The sequence below is a fragment of the Biomphalaria glabrata genome, chromosome 13 (genome assembly GCF_947242115.1).
Source record: "Biomphalaria glabrata chromosome 13, xgBioGlab47.1, whole genome shotgun sequence".
NCBI lineage: Eukaryota > Metazoa > Mollusca > Gastropoda > Planorbidae > Biomphalaria > Biomphalaria glabrata.
Genome location: NC_074723.1, coordinates 25,650,841 through 25,677,708, shown reverse-complemented (window position 1 = coordinate 25,677,708; position 26,868 = coordinate 25,650,841). Strand labels below are relative to the sequence as shown.

At 34.1% G+C, this 26,868-nt stretch overlaps 1 protein-coding gene across 2 annotated transcripts in view; it reads left to right on the top strand.

Annotated features, from left to right (window-relative positions):
• The window catches only part of LOC106067027 (SH3 domain-binding glutamic acid-rich-like protein 3), a 53,700-nt gene extending 35,853 nt beyond the window's left edge, over positions 1-17,847 (top strand). The window contains exons 2-4 of one of the 2 annotated variants that reach the window (XM_056009076.1): positions 3,533-3,700; positions 6,239-6,309; positions 17,711-17,847. In XM_056009076.1, the coding sequence (XP_055865051.1) occupies positions 3,533-3,700; positions 6,239-6,304 (234 nt within the window). In that variant the 3' untranslated portion in view covers positions 6,305-6,309; positions 17,711-17,847. Of the gene's footprint in view, positions 1-3,532; positions 3,701-6,238; positions 6,310-17,710 lie in introns of those variants that run through there. The other variant, XR_008774538.1, reaches the window with a different exon arrangement.
• The last annotated feature ends 9,021 nt before the right edge of the window (positions 17,848-26,868 follow it).

The following is a 26,868-nucleotide window of genomic DNA, read 5'->3' as shown; positions in this document are numbered from 1 at the left end:
AGTGATTTTAAAAATTTAAATTAGCCCTTGCATCAGAACTTTGAATGGTCTAAAATATTGTGATGTCGGATTTCCACTATCTTTTCTAGTTTACGAGATCTAAACGGGACGGACGGACAGACGGACAGACATTTCACACAAAACTTATAGCGTCTTTTCCCTTTTCGGGGGCCGCTATAAAAAGACAGAACTTGCTACTTTCTATTTTTTATCAGAAAATAAAAACTACGAAATATTTATAATCTCAATCGTATCCCCACTCCAAAAAATGTACAGTTACAGCAAGATTGCTCGTGCTCACTCAGTTCCATTGCCAGGTGATAGGGGGGGGATTGGGGTTCAACTCCCCTCCACCCCGAAATGATATCCCCCCCCCCCCCCCCGAGGTGGGATCGAAATTTAGTGACTGATTTTTTGCTTTGATTCAATTTATTTTAGGTGATATTTTAATACTAAACCTTCACTTGCCCCAGAGCAGCCAAGGGGGGTTTTGAGTTTAAAACCCCCTACCTGGGGGTTTTGCAGTCAAATCACACTCTTCTATGAAACAAAAGCAAAAAAAAAAGAATGCAAACGACAATCCCCAAACTCCAAGAGCATAGCTTGGAAAAATTTTGATTTTAAAACCCCCTCCGAAATTTACGATAAAACCCCCTCATCAATATAAGACTATCCATACATCAGTCATCAGATTCTATGAGCGTAGCCAAGAGTGGTTTTGTGTTTAAGCCCCCCTCCAGCGGGGTTTATAGCTAAAATCCCCCTCTTCAATATAAAAAAGCAAATTACACGCTCAAAATTCTAAAGGAATTTGAGTTTAAACCCCCCTTTGAGCGGAGTTTGATGCTAAAAAATACCCCCTTCAATATAAAAAAAAGCTAATTGCACACTAAAAAATCTATGAACGTAGTCAAAGGGGTTTTGAGTTTTAAACCCTTCTTCAGCAGGGTTTGAAGCTACAAAATATCTCTTCAATATTTAAAAAAAAAGCAATTCTAAAACAGTCATAAGACTTAAAATTGCTTTCGAAAACCGTCCTAAGCAAGACATTAAACTGCTTCAAAAATCAGCCCTCAAAACTGTCCTGAGCAAGACATTAAACTGCTTCAAAAATCAGCCCTCAAAACTGACCTGAGCAAGACATTAAACTTAAAAAATCAGCCCTCAAAACTGTTTTGAGCAAGATATTAAACTGCTTCAAAAATCAGCCCTCAAAAAATTTCCTGAGCAAGACATTAAACTGTTTCAAAAATCAGCCCTCAAAACTGTCCTGGGCAAAACTGTCATAAGAAAGACATTAAACTACTTCAAAACCCACCATTCAAAAATTGTCCTGACAAAAGAAAATAGAAGACTTCAAAAGAACCTATTAAATCAATATTATTGTTAACGTCTCTCTTAAAAAATAGGTAAATAATGTCATTTTTTGCTTGATTAATACATTCTAATCCGAATAATTGGATCAACGGTTAATCGGACAAATATTTTATTAGAACCGAATCGTAAATTACAGAAGCAAATCATAACATATATGTGTAAGGGTTAGGGTTAGGGAAACGCGGAAGCCGTCGATTATCAACGAAATTTATGATATTGACATTACATGGGAACTGATGGAAAAATTTGCTTAGAATCGAGCTCGGTGGAGAAGTGTGGTTGCAACCCTATGTTCCTCCAGAGTACACTGGAATAAGTAATTGAAGTCTGCGTATAAATACCAAACTTCCATTTAATATGACCTATGAGAATTACGAACAGAAACCAACTGTTGGATGCGTGGAATTTCAACAGATAGAAAATTAAAAAGAATTTAATCTATCGACAAAGAGTTTCAAAACTACGGTGATATTGAAGACCACGATGATGCAGTTGTTGCTCGAATTGCGCAAAATGCCAGGATTATGATGATGCCCCTGCTGTGTTGGTGCAAATGACAAGGCAGGATGTTTGGACAATTACAACTTTGCGCTACTATTTCATAGTTCGCTTTCAGACCTTGCGGTCTTTTGGGCAGATGATGTAAAAATCATCTGTTTCAGTGGACACGGTTGACGAGGTTGTCATGTGTTATCTGAAGTGAAGCACAACGACCAACCACCATTACTTTTCTACAACTAATGTCAGGTACCCATTAAATCTGGGTCAACTCAGAGGCGCAAAAGCTCCCGAAATTAAAAACCTAGTATTCACCGAGATTCGAACCCGGAACTTCGGTTTGGAAGTCAAGCGCTTTATCTCTCAGTCACCGCGCCTCCGCTACAATTTCATGCTGTATGGAAACTAAGGCGGTCCCATTGCTGCATTCGTCATTGTGGTGAACTTGTTCAAATGCAGTCTGTTACGAGAACTCTATTCTTTAAAGTGGACTGAAACTTAGCAGGAATTTGTAAAATTAGTCTTCACATCTTAATATACCTTTTTGTTCCAGATCATTTCAAGAAAAAAAACTTGTTTGCAATTATTTTTCATCAGAAAGTAAAAATTCTAACAAAATGAAGATCTATTTATAAAACGTCTGCGAGGCATGTTTGGTCGCCTAGCTACTGTTCATTTTTTTTAAATCTACTTTTGCAAAGTGCATTTTTTTTCCACTTAGGTGTCACCGTCTGGCTGGTATCACCCCGTGCGGCCTACACCCCCGCACCGCCTAGTGACGCCACTGATTAGACTAGAACCAATCTATTATAGGCTTTAAGAGGAAGGCAGAAAGCTTTTCGGGCTTAATTTGTTCAATATTCTGATCTTGTAAATTACTTACCTTACTTCAAAATTCATGCGTCAATCTAGTCATTCATGTTAATCGGCGACTTAAGCTTTTCTACGCCATTGGTTTTCCTGGCTGATTCGTGCTACCCATTCCATGCTCTAATAGCACTAAGAAGAAGAAGTACTTCTATAAATTTGTCCTGGCATATGTAATAAGAAATTAGCATTTATCTTTGTGTCTTTCTGAGTATTTTATTAGGTTTTATTAGGTTTTGTTTTTGTATTTGTAAATTATGGTTCAGAGTATCTTTTCTTGAATTGAGGGGTGCCAAAATAACATTTTATTTTATCGTTCTTGTTTGATTTGTAATAATTTATATTAATGAACCCTAATGCTTTGGTGTTGTTGTTTTTTTATAATTTCGTGACTATAGGGATTCCATGATATATTTTCATGTGTCAGTCCAACTCCTCTAATTGCTTAGAAATGAGTGTACATTAGTACGTTGAACAGTTGGTCTAGAAGCACTAGCGGATCCAGAACTTTGGAGTGAGGGGGGATTTTTTTCCAAACCCTAACCCTATGCATAAATGCACACACAGTACATATATATATACCTGTATATTAGAATTAAAGAAAAGTGGCGTTTCTCAACTTTCGGGGAAAAAAATAAAAACCAGTCATGTTGGCGTGGCACTAAAGATTTAGTAAAATGTGAAACGAGAAATACAATAAAGAACATACTTTTATTCTTCGTCCTATTCCTAGTTATGTGCTGTTACGTTGAATACATGACTATTGAGTTATATTATCTTAATCTTTCAGCTGCACACACAGCAGGGGCACATTGAAACGGTGCTAAAAGCCAAGCAACTTCCATATCAGCTAATTGACATAGCACAGGACACAAGTAAAAAAGATGAGATGAGATTGAAATGTGGTAATGAAACTGCTGTAGCACCACAAATCTTTAATGAAGATTTTTACTGTGGGGTTCGTTTTTTTGTTTTATCCATAGCACAGTACACTGTATACTTATGTTTATGAACTTTCATATGTATTTTCTTGTTTATAATGTATAATAGTTTTCGAATAATTGAATTAAAATAATTTATTTTCATAAACATAAGACTTTTTTATTTGGTTCACAGATTTTTACTTTAGGCTGTCATTTAAGCGTTTTTGCTAGACTTCCACAAAGCTTATTTATAAAACTCACTTCGTCTTTCTGCCTGTCAAGTACAACATTTTTTACACGTTTTTTTTTCTCACATTTCCTATTCTCGGATTCAGTTGAAATTTTGCACAATTATTCATAGTCAATAAACGAATAAAAAAAATATTATTTAATCCATTTGTGTTAATTAATTAATTTAGTTTTATATAGAAAAAGGGTGTTAAACCTTGGAGTATTGAGAGAAATTTGAAGTGATTTTGTTTTTCCTCTTAGATAAATTTGTTTTAAAAAAGTATTTTTATTTTCGCTTGTTTACTTTATGCTTGCAAACAAAGACTTTCATCATAAAAACAGAAGATGAAGGGTGACGTTAACTTGTCGTGAAATGAGTTGGGCATGTACAATTATTGGAAGTATCGTTACATCTCAATTCTTCCTTATTTAATCTAGATGACGCATACGATAAATCATTTTCTAAATAATTTGTTGATTTTCATGGACACTTTGACGATTTCTTATTTAACCTATGTGTTATATATATTAGAGATGGGAATCGAACCCATTTTTTTAAAGTTGGGGTTCGGTTTGGTCATATTTAATTTCCACTGAGATAATGTTTTAAAAATCCTAGATCGAAATAGTTCATGTCTGTTGATTTTAATCAACATCATTATTTAATCATTTAAATATATTAATTACCTAAATCTTTCTAGATTATGTATCTAAAAATTGCAAAATAATAATTATGAGACGAGAGTACTTTTATTTTTGATGTTCAATTACTAAATCTAAAAATTTAATTTTATGTTAATTAGGTTAGGGTTGAAAAAACAATAACTTTACTTCTTATAACTACTTTACAAAACAACGCCTTGTTCCAACTTTTAAAAAAAATTTCACGACATTTTTAGTAATGTTAAAAAATCTCCATGTCCAGTCTAGATCTAGTATCTCTAAGTCTATGGTCTACTTATTTGTAATATGCCTTAAGTCATTTCCACTTCCTTTTAGAAGAGGTCTAAATAAAAAAACAAAAACAATACTAATAGCATTAAGGAGATAGACCTAGAGTCTTTCTTTTTTTTCCCTCTCTCTCTCTCTCTCTCTCTCTCTCTCTAGAGAGAGAGAGAGAGAGAGAGAGTAGAGAGCAAGTAATGGTAGTTTGTAACACTGTCAAAAAAAAATCCTAATAGCATTGAAAATATAAATCTATACCTATTGTCATTTTTCCAAATCAAGTGAAAAGTCTATGTTGGAAAAATTACGATGCGTAGGTAAAAATAAACATAATGGGGATTCCAGAGAGCGAAAAAGAGAGAGAGAAAGAAAGAGAGAGCGGACCGTAAAATTGAATTCTAACAGTTACACTAGTCCACAGTCTAAAATGTATGTTAGGTTGATCGTTAAAACATGGCCCGTTTATTAAAATAAAAAATAAATAAAAAGGGAAAGAGAGAGCAGGCCGTGAAATTTCGTTGTAACAGTTTTACTAATTCTTATTTAATATATACATTAATATTAATGCTAGCATTCCATATGTTTCAGCTGAACAGTAGTAAACTTTTTATAATTTCTCAGCAAGACTCTTCGTCGGGTTAAAAAAGGGTGGGAGGTGGATACTTCTGTCGAAAAATATTCTAATGATTTTCCTAGAAAAGTGACAGCTGTTGTATATCTTTGAGAAAAGAAGTACTAACTGATTGGCAACACTGGGAAGGCAATGGTATCGTCTAGATCTAAAGGCCTATCATTGGAATATAATAAAGTAATAAAGTCTATTAGATGTATAAATTCGCTTAACCAGGATTGTTTGCTTGTGGTGGGGAGGGGGGAATTGGGAAGGGTAAAACATTAACATTCATTAGTTATTAAGAGTTAAATAATTGCTCTATAAGATGTCTAAAGAAGGTGTTGTCTTTTTTTATGTTTAAAAAGTATATTTTAATTTTCCTCCTTCAGTTTGCAAATCCATGGGCAAAAATAAAAAAACAGATGGGCGGGAAAAACCTGGACTCGAATTTCGAAAAAAGGTTTAATAAATTATTAGCAATGTTATGACTCTACATTGCGCACTGTCATTTGGCGCGATATTGTGTACCAAAGGACACGATGGAAAAACAGAGGAAATCAAAGATGACCGATGTAAACAAGTGTTGTTATTACTAAGAAGTGTCGTCAGTGCTCTTAATTCGTTGAGGTTCTTTGGGCTCGCCGTAGGCAGAGTAGACCTCAAGGAATAGTTTACCCTGACTCTGAAAAGATTTATACATTCGAACTAAAGTATTTTTAAAAAATTTTCTGTTTTACTTATTCTTTTTTTCAATGTATTAATTGATTCCTACTATATTTCTTAGGACTATAAAACGTTTCAACAAGCAGTAGAAGAAGACAGAGTTTTGTCTTTTTTGAAAGTTGTCTAAGCCAGGTAAGATCAAGCCATTGTTTGTACAATGTGACGTATAGGGGTGCCATTAAGAGATGTATCCAGGCAAAGATTCAGTGCTTTCATAATGTTTACTAAAATATCAACTGCATTCATATAACGTCTAAAACTACTTTAAAAAAAAGTTATAGTTACAAAGAGGGCAGAGCCACGACATTCATCTTAACTAGTCATACTAATATGTGCCCAATTTCAGGTCGAAAATAAATTATTCCAATTTTTAGCGGCCCCCGAAAGGGGAAAAGATGCTATTAGTTGTGTGCGAAATGTCTGTCCGTCCGGCCCCGTTTAGATCTCGTAAACTAGAAAGGATATTGAAAATCTGACATCATAATATTTTAGTCCATTCAAAGTTCTGATGCGACGGCTACTTTTTTCTTTTCTAAAAGCGAAAAATCTCATTTTTAAAATTACTTATGCAAGCAGTTTTTTTCATAAAAATACACCACTTTTACAACTATTCACTATTAATAGTAACAAACACTGAAGGCTCTTTTGTATGGAGGCAATCCATTTGCCATACTTTATAACACATTTATGCAAATACTTTTTGATTTTTTGTGAAAACAATTTTTTTTTTACGTTTGTATTGCTAAGTTATGTAAGTTCTGCCATATTAACTACTACATTTACACGAAAAAAAATGTTTACTTTTTTTTAAAGAAGAAAAAAAACTATTTAGTATGCATATAATTTGGACATAATTTAAAACAACAATTAATAAGTAATTTTGATATTATCGCGTGAACTGCATCTGACTATCTCACTTATCGAACACTTAGCCAACGGAAATTTTTTTTTTTAATTTTTAGCGGCCCCCGTAATGGGAAAGCCGCTCTTAGGTTTGTGCAAAATGTCCTTCTGTCCGCCTGTCACACTCAGATTTCGAAAACTAGAAGAGATATGAAAAATATTATTTCACCATGTGATGCGGCTTGAAAAGTTTAGGTGCAACGGTTACTTTTGGTTTTCTAAAAGCAAACCGTTTAATTTATAAAATTAATTATATTTACAAAATATTTACAAAATGTACAAGAAATGTTTACTACAAATATAAATAATAGTTAGAGAAGTTTTTTCTGGTCAACTAGCTGCTAAAATTAAAAGAAAACATTTCTGTTTGTTTATAAAGGCTAATAATGCACTTTGTATGTAAATATCACGCACATTTTTTTAAAGTGGACTTTTTATACTGCGACTTTCGTGCAGTAACGTAACGTCGGAACCAGCCAAGGCGCAAAACTAATTCCTTAAAAATGTTTAAATAAGCAGATTTTATTTATTTTTTGTTTAGTGCCCCATTAGGATAAAAGCCTCTTATTTTTGTGCATTTTATCTGTTGGTCGGTCTGTTTGTCACGTTTTGATAAAAAAAATAACATTAAAAGCAATTGAAAATCTGATTTAACCTTTAATGTTCCTTTAGAATCATCTCTATAGTTTTAAGTATCTATAACAGATTGTTCCGGATGGTTTTGTGAAAACAAATCAATGTAGTCGAATGTCTGTTTGCTCTTCTATCTTATATCATATTTAATTTCCATGCTTAAAGGTTGCAAAACACTTGATCAATCATATTTTGTTCCGGTTTTTTGATGTAAATAGCATATAAATGCTAAATGAAAATCTCCATACGTGCTTATATTTCATTAACTATAAAGTTGTTCCAGAAATTGTTATATAAAAAATAAATTATGTGAAATTATTGTTTGGAATCGCATCATTGACTTACATTACACTTATATTCTTTGACAATACTTTACTATAGTTTAATTATCGATATCAAATCGTTCCGTATTTTCAACTTAAAACAAGTGTATGTCAAATGACTTTTTTTTTCAAAAGTATCGACAATAGGTTGTTCAGGATTTTAAAATAAGAAAGTAATTTACTAACAACGATTATTGAAAATCACTTTTAGTGGCCCCCGTAAGGGGAAAAGCCGATATTAAGTTTGTTAAATTTTTTTGCTGAAACATAGAAAAAGTTTTTTAATCGGTAAAGAATGTTCCAGATTTAGTTTTGAAAAAAAAATCGACCTACATAACAATAATAATCTTAGAAATCGTCGCCAAAATTGTTCCGAATTTTATTAGAAAACTCCACTAACGCCAAATAACTGTTTGAAATCCCTCTTCTAACAAATAAAACAAATAATCTTCTCATTTACAAAAATTGGTTGTTCCGGATTTTTGTAAAAACCATTTTAACTCTATTTATTTTAAATCGCACTTTTATCTTATACTAAAAATTTAATTTTCTTGCTTAAACGTAACAAGATCTATTTTTATCTTAATATTATGTTCCGGATTTTTAAGGAAAACAACTTCCTAACACCAAAGTATGGTATGAAAATCTCTCCATGAGGCTATGGTAGATATAATTTTTATAGTAGAGCATCCCAAAAATGTAATTACCGGTATTTGATTTATCTGAGATTCTCTCTCTCTCTTTCTATCTATATCTATCTATCTGTCGTCTGTCTGTCTGTCTATCTATCTATCTATCTATCTATCTATCTATCTATCTATCTATCTATCTATCTATCTATCTATCTATCTATCTATCTATATATATATATATATATATATATATATATATATATATATATACATATATATTTATATTTAATTATATATTTATATATATATAATATATAAAGTAGAAAGTAAGGCGTATGTATGTATGTATGTCCCCGCATAGAAATCAAAACCGTTTCACCAACCTTGATAAAACTTGGCAGAAATGTTCCTTGGGTACTAACTTAGACCGTGGTGTATGTATTGTAGCCCTAAAACTAACGTAAGACCCTCAAAAAAAAGTTGCCCAACTCTATGAAAGTATTGTATCTTATAAATCTAATCCCTTTTACATGCTGTGTCTAAAAGGAGAGGCCACGCACGCGCAGGGGTGAAAATCTCTAGACCTAAATTAGCTCTCATTCAAGAAAACATAATTTTGTTATTTTACACATGAACATTCAAATAAGTGTCTATTCATTTTATAATTTGATGCACATTTAAAATTTGAGTTTACAAACCATTTTTTTTTTACATAAAATCGTTCGCTCTAAATGTGAATAGCTTTTGCCGCATCGACACACTTTTCAATAGTTCGCGCGCACCATTACTTGGGCCGCGTAGTTATACGAATGAAATTAACGTCAGAGGTTATAATATCGCGCATTATAAAGGCATATTATTAAACTAATAAACTACTTACATAATGCAATTTACTTTCCAATGTGTTTTTTTAAAAGCATTTAAGCCTACAGTTACATTCAAGAAGACGAGCTACAGTTACCGATTCGGTTTAATTTTAAGTCTTTATTTTCAATTTATTTTTTTCTTTAAGATTTACTTATGCGCATTTAGACCTCTTAGCAACTTAGCTACATACATACAAAAAAACGTAGCTAATGATCCTTTCAAGTTTTTCTCTTTCGCTACGAAAATAAATTTAGTTTTGCGAAAATGGGTTTACCCGAAGCCGATACATACATATCTATTAAAAACGAAAGGAGCGATAGATGAATAGGATATAAAGTACAATTAAAACGGGTTTACCCGATTTGTTAAATGAATGGTATTATAAGTAAGTCAGGACGTTCTGACTTCGCAGATATATGGAAGGAATTTATGTAAAAATGTTTTTGAAATACAAATTTGAAGGTTAATTAAATAATGAAATCAATAGACTATATTTTGTATTTTCATGTGTCAAAGTAAAAAACTATCTGTGCAAAGTGTACTTCTTAAAATTAGATCTATATCTAAATCATTTCGATATTTTCTCATGTCAACATTGTAAAAAAAGCCTAGATCCATAAAATACTATAGCTTTAATAGACCGCTGGGGCACCACACAAGATCTGTCACCTTCTTTCTCCATTCTCTCTGTCATTCGTCTTTGATCGAATTTAATTCTGATGTTCTTTCTGAAAATATTGATACCTGCCTTTTTACCTGACTGGGTGGACCACTTTGGGGGTCAATTTTGAGTTTGTTTCCACACAAACTGTCTTAAATTTGTAACCTTTTTGAGTTTTTGAATTGTTGCTATGACCCTAACTAAAGTGTGAGCTAATGGTAAGACTACTTAGATTTAGATCTTCCCGTGCATTGGGCGGCAACATTAGCAGCCTCTTCTCAGTCGGTGTCCACTACTCTGAGGTCCTCCATAAAATACTACTATTGAGTGTGCTGAGGAAGTCATCGGAAGGAGGTGAGGTTCATACAAGGAAAGGTGGATACAAGACAGAACATGGAAACAGATCGACGAGAGGAGAAATGCCAAACGTAGACGAAACCAGAAAAATACAACACAGGATTGCAGCGTAGCAAAGGAAGCCTAGAGGGAAGCAGATCTGAAAGTAAATAAAAGATAAACGATTGAACAGAAGGGCCAAAAGACACAAGCAGCTGCATGTTCTGTTTACTATATCCTTTGCCAAGGTCAACCTTATGCTTCAGGACTAATGCAGTTAGTTAGGTCATTTAAGTCAGAAACAGTATTGAGACTTAAACTGAGTTTTTGATGTTGATTACATGCCATTTATGTTTACAGTTGATGTAAAAGACTTGAAATGCAAAATTATTTTAGCTTTTTAGATAAGTTAAATCGTTTGATTTCATTGGAAACTCAAGTGTATTTGCAATTAGATGTGGACATTAAAATCATGAACTTTTTTAGCGGCCCCTAAAAGGGGAATATATGATATTAGTTTTGTGTGGTCTGTCTCCCCGTCCGTCCGTCCCGTTTAGATAAACTAGAAAAGATATTGAAAATCCGACATCATGATATTTTAGAACTTTCAAAGTTCTGACGCAACGGCTTTTTTTTTTCATTTCTAAAAACAAACAAAAACTAATTTCTAAAATCATATAAAAATATATATACACCATTTTTACAACTATTAATAGTAACAAACACTGGAGGCTATTTAGTAAGGGAATGCCTATTTGCCATATTTTCAACACATTTATGCAAAACAGTTTAAGATTCTTTGCAAAAAAAAAATTCTTTTACAATTGTATTGCTAAGTTAAGTTTAGTCATATAACTACTACATTTACCAAAAAAAATGTTCACGTTTTCTTTTTAAAGAGAAAAAATCTATTTAATGTGCATATAAATGTATTTAAAAACATCAATTAATAAGTAGTTTTTCATATTATTGCGAGAACTGCAATGCACAACACAACATATATAACACTGAACTAAAGGAAGGGGGAGATTTTTTTTTTTGCGGAAATCTTTTTTTAGCGGCACCCGTAAGGGGAAAAAGCCGCTATTAGGTTTGTGCAAAATGTCCTTCTGTCAGTCTGTCCCACTCAGATCTCGAAAACTAGAAGAGATATGAAAAATATTATTTTAAATGCGGCTTGAAAAGTTTAGGTGCAACGGCTACCTTTGGTATTCTAAAAGCAAACTGTTTAATTGATAAAATTAATTATGCAAGTGATTTTTTCATAAAAATACACCAATTCTAAAACAATTACGTTAATGTAAGGGAGGCAATGTAACAATATGCTAACAACGATGGACAGTTTTTGTGTATTTTCAGTATCACTAAGTCAAATATATTTATATAATGTACAAGAAATGTTTACAACAAATATAAATAATAGTTAAAGGAGTTTTTTTCTGGTCATCTAGCTGCTAAAATTAAAAGAAAACATTTCTGTTTGTTTATAAAGGCTAAAAATGCACTTTGTATGTAAATATCACGCATATTTTTTAAAGTGGACTTTTTGTGCAGCGACTTTCGTGCAGTAGCGTAACGTCGCAACATGTTGTGGTGCTAAATAAATTCCTTAAACATTTTTAAAAAATCAGATTTTATTTATTTTTTGTTTAGTGCCCCCATCTAAATAAAAGAAGCTTATTTTTGTGCGTTTTGTCTGTTGGTCGGTCTATCCGTCACGATTAGATTAACAAATAACACTAAAGACTATTTAACCTTAAATTTTTCATTCAGGAATATTGCAATAGTTTTAAGTATTTATAATAGATTGTTCCGGATGTTTTATGAAAAACAAATAAATTCCAACGAATATTTGTTTGCTCTTCTAACTTATATTAGATTTTATTTCCATGCTTAAACTTTGCAATAAACATATGATCTTTAATACATTGTTCCGGTTTTTAATGTAAATAGCATATAAATGCTAAATAAAAATATCTATACTGATTTATATTTTATTAACTATAAAGTTGTTCCGGATATTGTTTTATAAAAAATAAATTATGTCAAATGATTGTTTGAAATCGCATTATTGACTAATATTACACTTATATTCTTTGACACTACGTCACTATAGTTTATCAATATCGATTGTTCCAGATTTTTAACTTAAAACAAATTTATGTCAAATGACTTTATTTTTTTCAAAAATATCGACAATAAGTTGTTTAGGATTTTAAAATAAGAAAGTAATTTACTGGAAACGATTATTGAAAATCACTTTTTAGACATATTTTACATTTAATTTTCTTGCCGAAACATAATAAAAGTTGTTTAATCAGTAAAGAATGTTCCGGATTTTGTTTCGAAAAAGAAATCGACCTACATTACCTTAATTTTCTTATAAATCGTCGCTAAAAATGATTCGAATTTTATATTAAAAATCTAATAACGCTAATAAATTTTGGAAATCCCTCTTCTAATAAATAAACCAAATAATCTTCTCATTTACGAAATTGGTTGTTCAGGATTTTGTATGAAAAATATTTAAATTCTATTTATGTAAAATCGCACTTCTCTCTTACACTACATTTAACTTTCTAGCTAAAACGTTAGAAATTCTAATTATCGTTAATATTATGTTCCGATTTTTAAGGAAAACAACTTCCTAACACCAAAGTATGGTTTGAAAATCTCTCCATAAGGCTATGGTACATCTAATTTTCATAACAGACCATCCCACAAATTTAATAAACGGTATTGGATTAATCTGGAATTCTTATTTCCTCTCACTATAAATCTATAAACATCCGGAACAATCTATTATAGAAACTTAAAACTAATGCGATGTTTCGGAAGGGAAATTAAATTTTAATCAGATTTTCAATAGCTTATAGTCTTTTTTTCTCGCTATTAACATGACGGACAGACAGACTGACAGACAAAACAAAAAAAGCGTCTTTAATCCTTATATATATATATATATATATATATATATATATTTATTTATTTATTTATATATATATATAGTCTAACTAGCCCATCAAATGAAATGCTAAAAAAAAACTCGGTGCATCAATGTCTATGAACCCTCGAGAAACTGCTCGTATAGAAGACATTTTTTAGTCTAACTAAGACGTGTGACGTAATGGAATTTTTTTTCTCATTTGACGTCATATGGAGTTAATTCTTTAAATGAAATGCTTAAAGATCTCACTCGGTGCACCAATGTCTATTAACACTCGACAAGCTGCTCGTATAGATGAGGTAGATTAGGTAGATCCACATCCTCATTCTAGCTCCATTTAATTAAAATGCTCAATACCAAAAGATTATCTAAAATCTCTCTTCTGACTTATTGTACATATCCGGTAGTTGTCATTCCGTAATGTGTAGGTATATTATCAATAATAGGCTATTAGTTTGTAACCAGTTTGTCATTAGGTTAAGAGCAATGCCTGGTAGTGCGGTTAGCGCGCAGGACAGATTATCTCTACGGTCTCGGTTTCATACCCTGCTTGATGCCATCCTCCGTCTACCAGCGGGAGATTTTTACATTTAAAAAAAAATTTTACAACGCCATATGAATCTTTGAAACATTATTACTTTTAACAATGAAACAAAATCACGTCTTGAATATTCCTTGCGAATATGCGGATCCGACAGGGGATCCGTCTCCCACGGGGGCCGCCTCTGAGTTTGTGTTGCAACATAAACACTCTTTGTAATCTTGTTTCTTCAGGCTTTGAATAAGAGTTTGACACTTTACAGAACAATTAAATCAATTAGGTAATCAGTATAAGACATTAGTTAGGCCAAGCTCACGTCGAACGTAACCTTCACTTTCACATATCCCTTGGTCTGCTGGACCGTTGGGGTACAACACAAGATATGTCAACCTTCTTTCTCTATTCTTCTTTGTCATTTGCCTTTGATAGAATTTCATTCTGATTTTCTTTCGGGAAATATTGAAACCTGCCTATTTACCTGACTGGGTGCGCCCATTCGAGGGCCGATTTTGAGTTTGTGTTTCCATACAAACTGTCTTTGTAATCTTGTCAAAAACCATCCACTTTGGTTTTAACCGCAATATCTGTACCCATTTTAAATAATACAGAAATTTTAAAAAAAATTCCTTTAGTTAAGTGTTCTATATCTATAATGTAGCACTGCGGTTCACGCGATAATATGAAAAACTACTTATTAGTTGTTGTTTTAAATTATGTCCAACTTAAAAGTATACAAAATAGATTTTTTCTCTTTTTAAAAACATTTTTTGTGTGTAAATGTAGTAGTTAGTATGACAGAACTTATATAACGTAGGATACATTTGTAAAAAAAAAGTTTTGATAAAAAATCTAAAATCATTTGCATAATTGTGTTAGAAATGCATGGCAAATTTATATCTCCCCTACTTAAGTGCTCCAGTGTTTGTTACTATTAATAGTGAATAGTTGTAAAAGTGGTGTATTTTTATGAAAAAACTGCTTGCATAAGTGATTTAAAAAATTAGATTTTTCGCTTTCAGAGAAGAAAAAAAGTAGCCGTTGCATCAGAACTTTGAATGGTCTAAAACGGGCATGTCAAACTCATTAAGATGTATGGGCCACATAAAAATCTTACTATGGCCTGAGGGGCCAAAAAAAAATCAGTTACACAACAGCCTACTAGTTTTATTTAAATTAGAAACAATACAATAGAATAGAATAATTAATGGCATACTTGTCACTTAGTTAGCTAAATTTGTAGTACGATTTGAAAATTTAAAATTACTATGATTAGGCATTATTTTCTTTGTCCTGATTGTTGACATCGTTTCTGGGATACACGTTTATTAATGTCATGTTGAAGTTTGTTTGCCACTGACACTTTCATCACTGATGATAAATTTTGATCAGATAATTATGGAAAAGAACTGCTCACAGATATCAGTGCTTGCAAACATAGCTAGAATTCTGGCAGCAAATTTCCACAATTCAACGTACCGTTCAGGGTAAATAACAGTAAAATTTTGGCACAGCCGATTCTATATACTTCGATTTCAACAAAGAATCTGACTGCTTTTCTATCAGTTCTAGTTGCACATTATCAGCAGCATTTTCGGAATCAAATGAGAATGGAGATTAAAAAAAAAGAAAATTCTTGCTCGTATGAAACGAAACGAAGTCACGAAAATGGTCATTGAAAGCATCTACTAAGATTCCAGGTGTAAGACATATTTACCAAATGTTGTAGCCGTAGGCTATTTAAATCTTTTAGTTCCTGACACGTTGAGAAATGAACAAGATTTTCTCTTCATATTTTGTTTATCCCCAGTTGTAATTTTGCTTGAAAGCACTTAGCATGATCAAACGCAGTTGTGACAATTTTGTCTTTACTTTGAAGATCAACTGCAAATGCCCAATCCCGAACCCATTCGTCAGTTTGGAAATGTTCAACAGGTTCACCTTTCATGTTCAAAAACAACACAATTTCCTCACTCAGTGCAAAAAATATCTTCAATACTTTATGACATGAGAGCTAGCAGACTTCTGTGTAGTATGGAACACAATCCAATTCGTGTCCAATGTCATACAGAAACATTGAAAATTATCGAGGATTTAAACCACGGGCACGAGTAAAATTGAGAGCGATCAAAACTGGTCTTATGACATGTTGGAACTGTAAGAGCCAATGAAAAGAATTTAAAATCAACTATTTAGTTCTTTATTCGTTCACGCAAGTTGACTGACAAAAAGACATGTCATTTATTCTATCTGCCACAGTGTTCCTAGTTAACGCTATTTCTTTGAATGCTTTTCCCCTTTTCTGGACAAATTACTACGGCTTTAACGACACACTCCTTCATAAAATCTCTTTCACTAAATCATTTGCTATGGCTTGCAATTAAGTTTGACAAGATGTAGCTTGCTTTCATTGCAGACTCACTCTCGTTGTTCAGTATAACAAATACTATTTTTCATCTCTTATTTTCCATCGTAATAGTTTAACAGTATTTTGATAATTTTTTAGGTGGCCAAGTGGGCCGCATGTAAAGTGGTCGCGGGCCGCATGCGGCCCCCGAACGCCGTGTTTGACATGCCTGGTCTAAAATATTATGATGTTGGATTTTCACTATCTTTTCTTGTTTACGAGATCTAAACGGGACGGACGGACGGACAGACATTCCACTCAAAACTAGTAACGTCGTTTCCCCTTTCGGGGGCCGCTAACAATACATAGTATGTCTTGCTGATTACCATGAGCGACAGCAGGGAGGTGCAAGGTTGCCACATGTACACCACACAAAACTAGTGTAGGCTTATCAGGAACTGATGCGGACCATGTACGTGCACCAACCTTCTCCCTGAATTCCGAGTAGCATAATTTTAGCCAATCTTTTGCACCTTCAAATCAATGAACTTCTTGAAATAGAAACAGAACCAGCAGTGCTTCCACTGAAGTACAGTTGCAAGGATAAGCTATTGCTGTAATAAACTAAATAAGCTAATCGGCAGTTGATTGTCGACCGCGTCTTGAGAGACGATCTTTTCCTTTTGCAATTTGAGATGGGGGAAAGCCTGGGTGATAATTTTGTGATTGATGGGCTGCCCACATGTCAACAATCGACACTTTTTTATACTGACCAGATCGAAATGGATGGAGAGCCATAGCAATTTGGGGACAGGTGGATGGAGAGCTTTCCGGAGAGCAGTGATCTTACAACTGTTCGTCTGCCTACTGGGCTAAAAAATCTGACTTTTTGTTAGGGTTCCTAAAACGATACAAGAGCTGAAACGTGAAGAAGACTCTTAGAACTGTGCACGATAAGCGTACATCGCAAGCTTGTCCATTGCGACGAGAAGCAATCCTTCAGTAAAGTTATTGACAGTTTCGATAGACATAGTCAACGTTTAGTTAGTTTGTTTTTGACCGTAGGGAGGCTCGGGCCGCACTGAAACACTTAACAACGTAAATAGTTTGTTCGCTTGTTTAGTTGTTTTTTTTTAATTTCATAAAACAAGCATTTACAGTGCTCTTAATATCACATAAGGCAAAATAATAATAATAATAATTTGCGTAATAGAAAGTAATAAGAAAATTAAGGTACAACTAAAGCCATAGGTCGCAACTTGCACCCCGCCCCTGCTAAAAATCCTGCGGGCGCCCCTGCCGATAAGCTCAAAGTTTTGAACTAATTGTAATTTTTTTTTTACCAGATATCACGGATGATTGGAAATTTAACAACTGCTTAAATTTGACAAGTTACATCGGCATTTCAAGAAAATGACTTTAAACGCTGCATGACATATAACAGCTTCATATTCAAAAAGCCTACAATGCAATGCAATCGTTTGAAAGACGCGATGGTCTGTTACTATTTCGTTCCTTATTCTAGTTCATTTCATAAATTATTCGCAGAATATACTTACACAAGAATAAAGCCAGAAATGTAATTGTCTGAACCAAGCAGGATAATGGAGTAAGAGAATATCCTGCAAACTGGTTTACAATTCCTCACTGTTAGTTTTTTTATGAACTAAAGGGGTATTCATAAATTAAAACTTAATTTCGTAGATTATCATGGAGGAAATCAGTTATGAAATATTCATCTACTGCTTTAAAAAAGTTGAGCCTTACATTGTAAAAAGACTTTTTCGTAATAATTAAGTTTCCAAAATTGTCATATACCATATATACAGATTCTTTTTGGTTCATACAAATAACGATATTCAAGTGTTCAACATTTATGGTTTGCTATAGTTCTCATAGAGGAAGCTGGAAGAATTACAGCGATATATGCCTTGTTCCTTTTTTATAAAATCTGAAAATATGTCTCCAGACTACAACTTATTAATCATCTTTGTAAGCCTTATACTAATTTTGTATGAATCTTTAGTCTTTATTTTATTTAATTATTTTTGGAATAATAAAAAAAAAAGACAAATAACTTTGTTGTTATTTTATTGCAGTGTAAATGTCTTCAAAAGAAATTGAGACTAAATATAAAAAGCACTGTCTTTGTAATGAAATGGATTTACAGCACTAGCGGATCCAGAACTTTTGAGGGGGGGGGGCGATTTTTTTTCAAACCCTAACCACCAGTATAAACGCATAAGTAGTAGTAGCCTAGTAGTTTCCTTTTCAGATCTTTCCGCTCATTATTCATCCTATTAAAAAAGGCAGATCAAATTTGGTAAAATAAAGTAACTTGGGGGCGATGGCCGATCCTGAAGTGTGACTGACAATCGTGCACAAGTGGCGTAAGTATATCTTTATTAGGTGTATTTATCGTAATATTATCTTCATGTTAAGCGAGACCTCTTGCGTTAGGGTAGGCCTGTTTTGGTCAGCATAAAACATCAACAGAACGATGTCTATCAAATAAACTAACTCAAAATATCTAATTTTCAAGAACCTTTTTGAATAATGCTTTACTTAAAAAATATTCTAATATGAGTTAATAGGCCCTTACTACATTGCAAATACAACCAATTTGTTCCTTGAAAAGATAAGATACCCCACAGCAGTGGCGTCACTAAGGGATGCGGTCCGCACCGGGTGACACCCGTTTGGGGGTGACACCCGTTTGGGGGATGACACCCGAGCGGAAAGAAATGCAATTTTCCACAAAAAAAATAAAAAATAAATACCAACTTAAAAATGTGACAGAAGCAAGATCCTAAAGCATAGGAATTGTTGAATAAAATGATTCTTAATGGGGAAAAATCAATAGGAAGATTTGCTTTTTTGATAAATAGTGGGCATGTCCACAAAGAGAAACTCGCGAGAAGAGTGAAGAACATTGTAACAATTAAGCAGCCGACTTAGGCTACAAAAACAATTGACAAGGAAATCATTGCTATGATTGACGTATAGATGAGAAAACAGAGGAACATCTTGCACTTATAGATTTGATTACTATCGCAAAAGTTGGTATATGGTGGTAAATTGAAGAAGACTTTACAGAAATAATGGAGTTTTTTCTTGGGATTGTGGAAATATTATCCAAATATGACCCAGTGCTGAAATAATAACTTATAAAACTGCAAGGGAGCGATGCTTGTACCAATAAATGCTTGTTTCTAAATGTTTTAGCATATCACTTAAGGGATATACTTATCTGAGACATAAATGTTGCAAGGTACAATGGTACTCTTGTATCACAGCACACCTAACATAGATCTCTGAAGTTGTAAAATATATTAACAGTAGCAATGGTAATGTTCAAATCACTGAAATATTGTGAGATATTCCTCTTGAAGTGGACCAAAAGCTGATTTTAGCAGTTCTGATAATATAAAACGCTTGGAAAGAGATTGCTATGATGAGCTCAAGGACATGGTCATGCAGCTACAATGTCAGGAATTCACGAAGAAGTGCAGGCAGTAGTAATGAAGAACAGAAACTTGAATGGATGTGTACACCATTTATTCTAGATATTTGGTCTAAATTCTTAATGACAAAATGCTTCTAACATACTAGTTTTCTAGAAAAAATGTTTTCTTTCTTTGCCGCTTTTACCAATCGATGAGATATTTTAATAAATGATAGAGTGTCATATGAACATATCTCTGGTGTTGATGTTAGATCCATGAAAGAAAGATTTTATGAAAGTGTGACGGCGAAACTATTTGCCGTCGCTCTAAAAATACAAACACTAGAGGAGCAGCGCAAAGACAGATGTCTGTGAATACAAGCATACATTTCATTGCTTTACTTTCTTGTTGGGAGATTTACTGAGGAAAAAGTCAACACAACACAAGAGTACCTTCGAATAAAAGTGTTAATTATTGGCAAAGTGGTGGCAAAGCTAGAGCACTTCATTTACTCTACGAAACATATGACAAGTTAGCTCAAATTGTTATTGACATCACTTTTGTCAAATCAAACGAGCATGTGATTGCAACAGAAACTTTTTAACAATAAGAACACATCAGGAAAGTAATCTTAAGATTCCGGATTCACTAATCAAATAGAGAACAAGAGGTCAATGCTGAGTGCATCAATCTCTTTTATACTGAGCCAGACTACAAGATATGTGAACTAGAAGACATCTACAGGCAGCCAAGTTTTGAAGGACGTCAACGAATCTCTACCAGCCTTAGATTGAAGCCTTTAACTGTTTCTTGCCAAATACGTTTACGTGGCAGATGGCATGCCTACGTAGCGTCATGTGAAAGAAGCTTTTCAAAACTAAAGTTAATTAACAAATATCAATAACTTTTGAAATCGAATTTGAAATCAAGCATTTCCGTCCATGGAAAACGAAGTCACAAAATATATTGAGTTTAAAGTTATTTATAAGTTTTCAAAGTTGAAATCCTGAAAAGGAAATTTAGGTTTTTATTTTCTAAATTTATTGTAAACTTTTAAAAGTTAAGATTAAAAAATAATTCCTTTTCAAGTATTTGTACCGATCATTATACTTTTCATAAAGTTGCATTTTTTTCAAGTAGTCGTCTTCAGGAAACTAGCACTATAATGTTAAAAAGTTTCCGTTAGGAGTTCTTTAAAATTTACTAAGGAAAGCTTGTTCAGCTATGATTAATTTGTTTGTAATTAAAAAATCTTAGGTGTTAATATATGTAATAATTAACGATAAAATATCAGAGACACAAACATAATCTATACTCATTTTAACGTTGTGTAACAGCAATCAACGAACTGATCTTACCGCACCGGGTGACAACTATCCTATTGACGCCACTGCACCACAGATTTAGATTTAGGCTTTGATGATCGCACTAAAAAAAATATTTTTTCGAAAAATAATATTTAAAAAAAAAAAGATCATTTGTAAGTGATGCATTTTGTTCAATAAATCTATTTGTAACTTCGTTTTGTTACAGAAATATAATTCAAAGTTCTAACCATGGAACTATACTAAAGGAAAGACGACTTCAAAACAGGTTTTTGCGCATCCTATCTGTACATCCAGCACATTATTTTGTTTTAAATTACAGAGACAAAGAAGGATTTTACGCCTCGAACGCACGCGATTTACCCGTGTTGATTAGAAAATGTTTTTTAGCTCTTAATAATTAGTCTTAAAAACTTCATCCATTTTCAGACATGCTGTTATGGTAGATCTAATTTTTTAAGAGAGTAAGAGATCAAAATTATATGTTTTCAGGCATTCCAACGTTGTTGTTTTTTTCTACTAGATGTGGTGCATTTTTATGTGCTACTTGCAAATGAGCCTACCGTTCCGCATTAAGCGGAACCGTCCCGCTAAAACATAAAAAAATAAATTAAAACTGGCATGTTACGCTGTTTCTCATTGGCTCTTTTATTTTGTTCCGCAAAGTCCGAATTCCCACAAAAAAAATCGTCATTATTTTTTTTTATTAATATTAAAGAAAATATTGAATACAAAATTCATTTATTGTTTACATTTCGTCCTATTGTGGCCTACATTTGGTTAAGCTAAGCGCTAATGCTTCGTTTATTCAATGACAAGAGTCATTTATTATTTTATTATTATAGCTTTTATATAGCGCTACTTTCATGCTTATAGCATGCTCAGGGCGCTTTTGGTCCAATCTCATTTGTGGACCAGTGGGGAGGGGGGTATCTAGGAGTTGGTTTTCCGTGCTGCCTTTAGGCTCTCAGTAAACACAACTCTGCCCGAGTCGGGTGTCGAACCTCGAGCCCCCTTCTTGGCCTCTCGACCACGCTTCCCTTTATAATCATGCCAAAACATATTTCTTTATTCAAGAATTTAAAACACGAGATCTAAAGATTATCATTAGAATATAAAGTCTAGCTGATCTAGACATTCACTTAACCAGGATTCTTTCTCGGGTGTGTGTACGTGTTTTGGGGGAATGGAGCTGGAGAGAGAATATTCATCTGTTTTTTTTTTAAATCTAGCATTCATAAGTTATTAAGAGGAAAATAATCGCTCTCTAAAAGAGGTTATTTTCTTTTTAAAAACATTTGTTTCCAGTTGATGTTTTCCTTATTTTATTAACATAAAGGAATGACATAGTTTAATAACATTAATGAACATTTTGAAAGAACTTTAAAGCAATAACACATTCATTGCTATAGTCCAAACATTTTTAGTATCTCCACAAACTACAAAATATATGTTTTAGCAGTGTTGGTTTCAATAACGGATCCAAAACTTTTGAGAAGGGGCCGATTTTTTTAAAACCCTAATCCTAACGCCCAGTCAACCTTAACCCTATGCATAAACGCACACACACATTATATATATATGTGGCAGGAGCTACTATCCGGTACACCTCTAATATATATAAATATATCTTGGGCGTAGCCAGGGGGGGAGTTCAACCCCCTTCCCCCCGAAATGAAATCCTCCCCCCCCCTCCGCAGGGGGGGGGGGGGGGAGACGGACTTAAGTGACTGATTTTTGCTTTGATTTTGTTTATTTTAGGTGAAATTTCAATAGGCCTACTAAACCATCACTTGCCCCAGCGCAGCCAATGGGGGGTTGAGTTTAAAACCCCTACCAGGGGGGTTTTGCAGTTAAATTCCCCTCTTCTATAAAAGAAAACAAACAAAAAATAATGCAAACGACAATCCCCAAATTCTAAGAGCATTGCTAAGGAAGATTTTGATTTTAAAACCCCCTCCGAAATTTACTATAAACCCCCCTCTTCAATATTAAAAAAGCAAATTACACACTAAAAATGCTATGAGCGTAGCCAAATGGGTTTTGAGTTTAAACCCCCCTTCAGCGGGGTTTAAAATTAAAAAATATCTCTTCAATATAAAAAAAAGCAAATTACACACTCCAACTTCTATGAGAGTAGCCAAAAAGGGTTTTGAGTTTTGAGTTTAACCCCCCCTCCTTTCAGCGGGGTTTGAAGCTAAAAAAATACCTCATCAATATAAAAAAAAACAAATTACACACTCAAAATTCTTTGAGAGTAACCAAAGGGGTTTTAAGTTTACCCCCCCCCCCCCCTTTTTCAGCGGGGTTTCTTCTAGAAAAAAAAAAAAGCAAATTACACACTCAAAATGATATGAGCGTAGTCAAAGAGGGTTTTGAGTTTAAACACCCCTTCATCGGGGTTTGATGCTAAAAGATACCCCTTCAATATAAAAAACGTAAATTACACAATAAAATTCTTTGAGCTTAACCAAGCCAAAGGGGAGCTTTGTATTAAAAAAAAATTACAGACAAAGAAGGATTTTACGCCTCGAACGCACGCAATTTACCCATGTTGATTAGAAAATGTTTTTTAGCTCTTTATAAACAGATTCTTAAAAACTTCATCCATTTTAGTTTAAAACCCCTCAACAGATGATTTTGACGATAAAACTTTCCTTTTCGATATAAAATCTAAAGCAAACTACAGTCATCTATTTCCAAGAGCGTAGCCAAGAGAGGTTGCAAAATTTCTACCAGTGGCTGGACTTAATTAATAAAGTGCAGTGGATAGTCATCTGCCGAAATTGAAAAAGACTAAATGTGGCTCAACAAAGATGGCTAAGACGATTTTAGGAGTCAGTTATAGAGATCTGGTCTCAATCAAGCAAATGCTTTGTCGAACTGGGAGTCGACCCCTTTGTAAGGTTGTGACAGAGCGTAGCATAAGGTTTGCTGGACATGTATTCCGACAAAATGAATTACGCATAATAAGAGTTGCAACGACATGGAGGCCATTACGAGGAAATCGCAAACAGGAACATCCTAGAACAACTTCACGCCACACTTTCATAGAGGTCCTCAAAGCAGGTGGGAAGAGGCTTCGGACATTGCCCATGACAGATTTTTGTGGAAACAGCTTTCTGCCCATTGAGCCGAACGACGCGGGAGATAAGAATAGCAGAGGTTTTTAAATAAAAATTTTTAATAGCAGAATAATGCACTGTAGATACTTCAGAATATGCATTTTTAGGCTTTCAATACCAGAAATAGTGCTTGGCGGCGCGCTGGGGGAGCGCTATGAGCCCATTACTGTCAAGGGCTGGTGTCTAAAAATTTTCAACTAACTCCATGAAGAACTCGTTCTAGAGTATAATAAACGTCTTCCGAAAGAATGAAGAGTCATAATGTAATAAAGATTAATTATAAATATATATATATACACATACACACACATACATACATACATATATATATATATATATATATATATATATATATATATATATATATATATATATATATATATATATATATATATAGCGCCGGGGTGGGGTGGGGTAGGAAAAATCCCCCCAACCCCCCCCCCCCCCCCCCAAAAAAAAAATCCTGGCTAACATGGGCGTAACCAATGGCGGGGGGGGGGGGGTTCAATCGGAATTTAGTGACTGATTTTTTGCTTTGATTTTGTTTATTTTAGGTGAGATTGCAATACTAAACCATCCCTTGCGGGGTTTAAAGCTAAAAAAAAAAAACCTCTTCAACATAAAAAAAGCAAATTACGCACTCAAAATGCTATTAGCGTTGCCAAAGGGGTTTTGAGTTTTAACCCCCCCCCCCTTCAGCAGGGTTTGATGCTAAAAAATACCTCTTCAATATAAAAATAAAGTAAATTTTACACTAAAATTCTTTGAGCGTAGCTGAACCGAGGGGGTTTTTGAGTTTAAACCCCCCTCCTCAAGATGGCTTTTTTTTTTAAAGTTTAAAACCCCTTCAGATGGTTTTGAGTTTAAAATCCCCCTACAGAGGATTTTGAGGTTGAAAACCCCCTCTTCAACATTATTCTAAAGCCAACTACTCTCACCAAATTCTATGAGCGTAGCTAAATGGGGTTTTGAATTTGTTAAAAAAAACAACTCCATAGATTTTTTTAGTTTAAAACCCCTCAACAGATGATTTTGACGATAAAACTTTCCTATATATATATATATATATATATGTATGCGTGTGTGTTCAGGAACATGATCTATTTACAAGACATCTAGGTATTCGGCTCCGGCCATATCCACTCCGGCCAGATATCAACAAGTGCTATCCGGTGCACCCCTAATATATATATATATATCATGGGCGTAGCCAGAAGGGGTGTTTGGGGTTCAAACCCGATCGGAATTTAGTGACTGATTTTTTGCTTTGATTTTGTTTATTTTAGGTGAGATTTTAATACTAAAGCATTACTTGCCCCAGCACAGACAAGGGTTTATGAGTTTAAAACCCTCTACCAGGGGCTTTTGAGTTTAAAACCCCTTCCAGGGGGGTTTGACTTTAAAACCCCCTATCTGGGGGTTTTGAGTATAAACCCCCTACCATGGCTTTTTGCTGTTATATCCCCCTCTTCTATAAAACAAAACCAAAAAAAAAATGCAAACGACAATCTCTAAATTCCAAGAGCACAGTTAAGAAAGAATTTGATTTTAAAATCCCCTCCGAAATTTACGATAAACCCCCTATTTAATATAAAAAAAGCAAATTACACACTCAAAATTCTATGAGCGTAGCGAAATGGCGAGCGCTTGATTTCTCTCTGCGCATCCAACAGCCTTTCAATTGGAAACACATATTTTAAGCACAAACAAATACACAAAAAAACATGGCGATCACCAAATGGAGAAACCTTCAACGAGATAGATTACATTTGCATCTCCAAACGATGGAGGTCATCTCTGTTAGACGTGCGGACCCGCAGAGGAGCGGATATCGGCTCAGACCATTACCTTGTCAGTGGCAAATGTAAGCTCCGATTGAAACGCCAACCAAAACGAGCCACATGACCCCGCCCATTTAATGTAGAGAAGCTTAAAGACGGCAATACTGCAGCACAGTTCCAATTGAAACTAACGAACCTCTTTGCAGATATATTGACCCTTGAAGAAGAGTGGGCCAACTTCAAAGATACCACTATTGGGTGCGCGGAAGAAGTTATCGGAAGGAGGCGAGGTTCATACAAGGAACGGTAGATACAAGACAGAACATGGAAATTGATAGATGAGAGGAAAGAGGCCAAACGTAGACGAGATCAGAAAAATGAAACACAGGATCGCAGCCTAGCGGAAGAAGCCTATAGGGAAGCAGATCTGAAAGTAAAGAGAAGCTGTCGGCGAGATAAACGGGACAGGATTGAGCAGAAGGGACAAGAGGCACAAGCAGCTGCAAGCAGAAATTACACAAAAACCCTCCATCGTATTGTCCGAGATCTCACTGGAGCAAAGAGTGGACATGGGGCACCGATAAAAGACAAGCAAGGCAAAACTTTGTTAACGAAAGAAGAACAGGATGCAAGATGGGTAGAGCACTTTAAAGAGACCCTTAACCAACTGTCGCCAGACCTAACTTACATATTTACATATTCAAGGACCCCTCTCCAGACAATGATCTCAAGGTCAAGACAGACCCAATAATTACCATGGCCATTGCAGTGTTAAAGAATAACAAAGCACCAGGGCTAGACATGATATCAGCAGAAATGCTAAAATA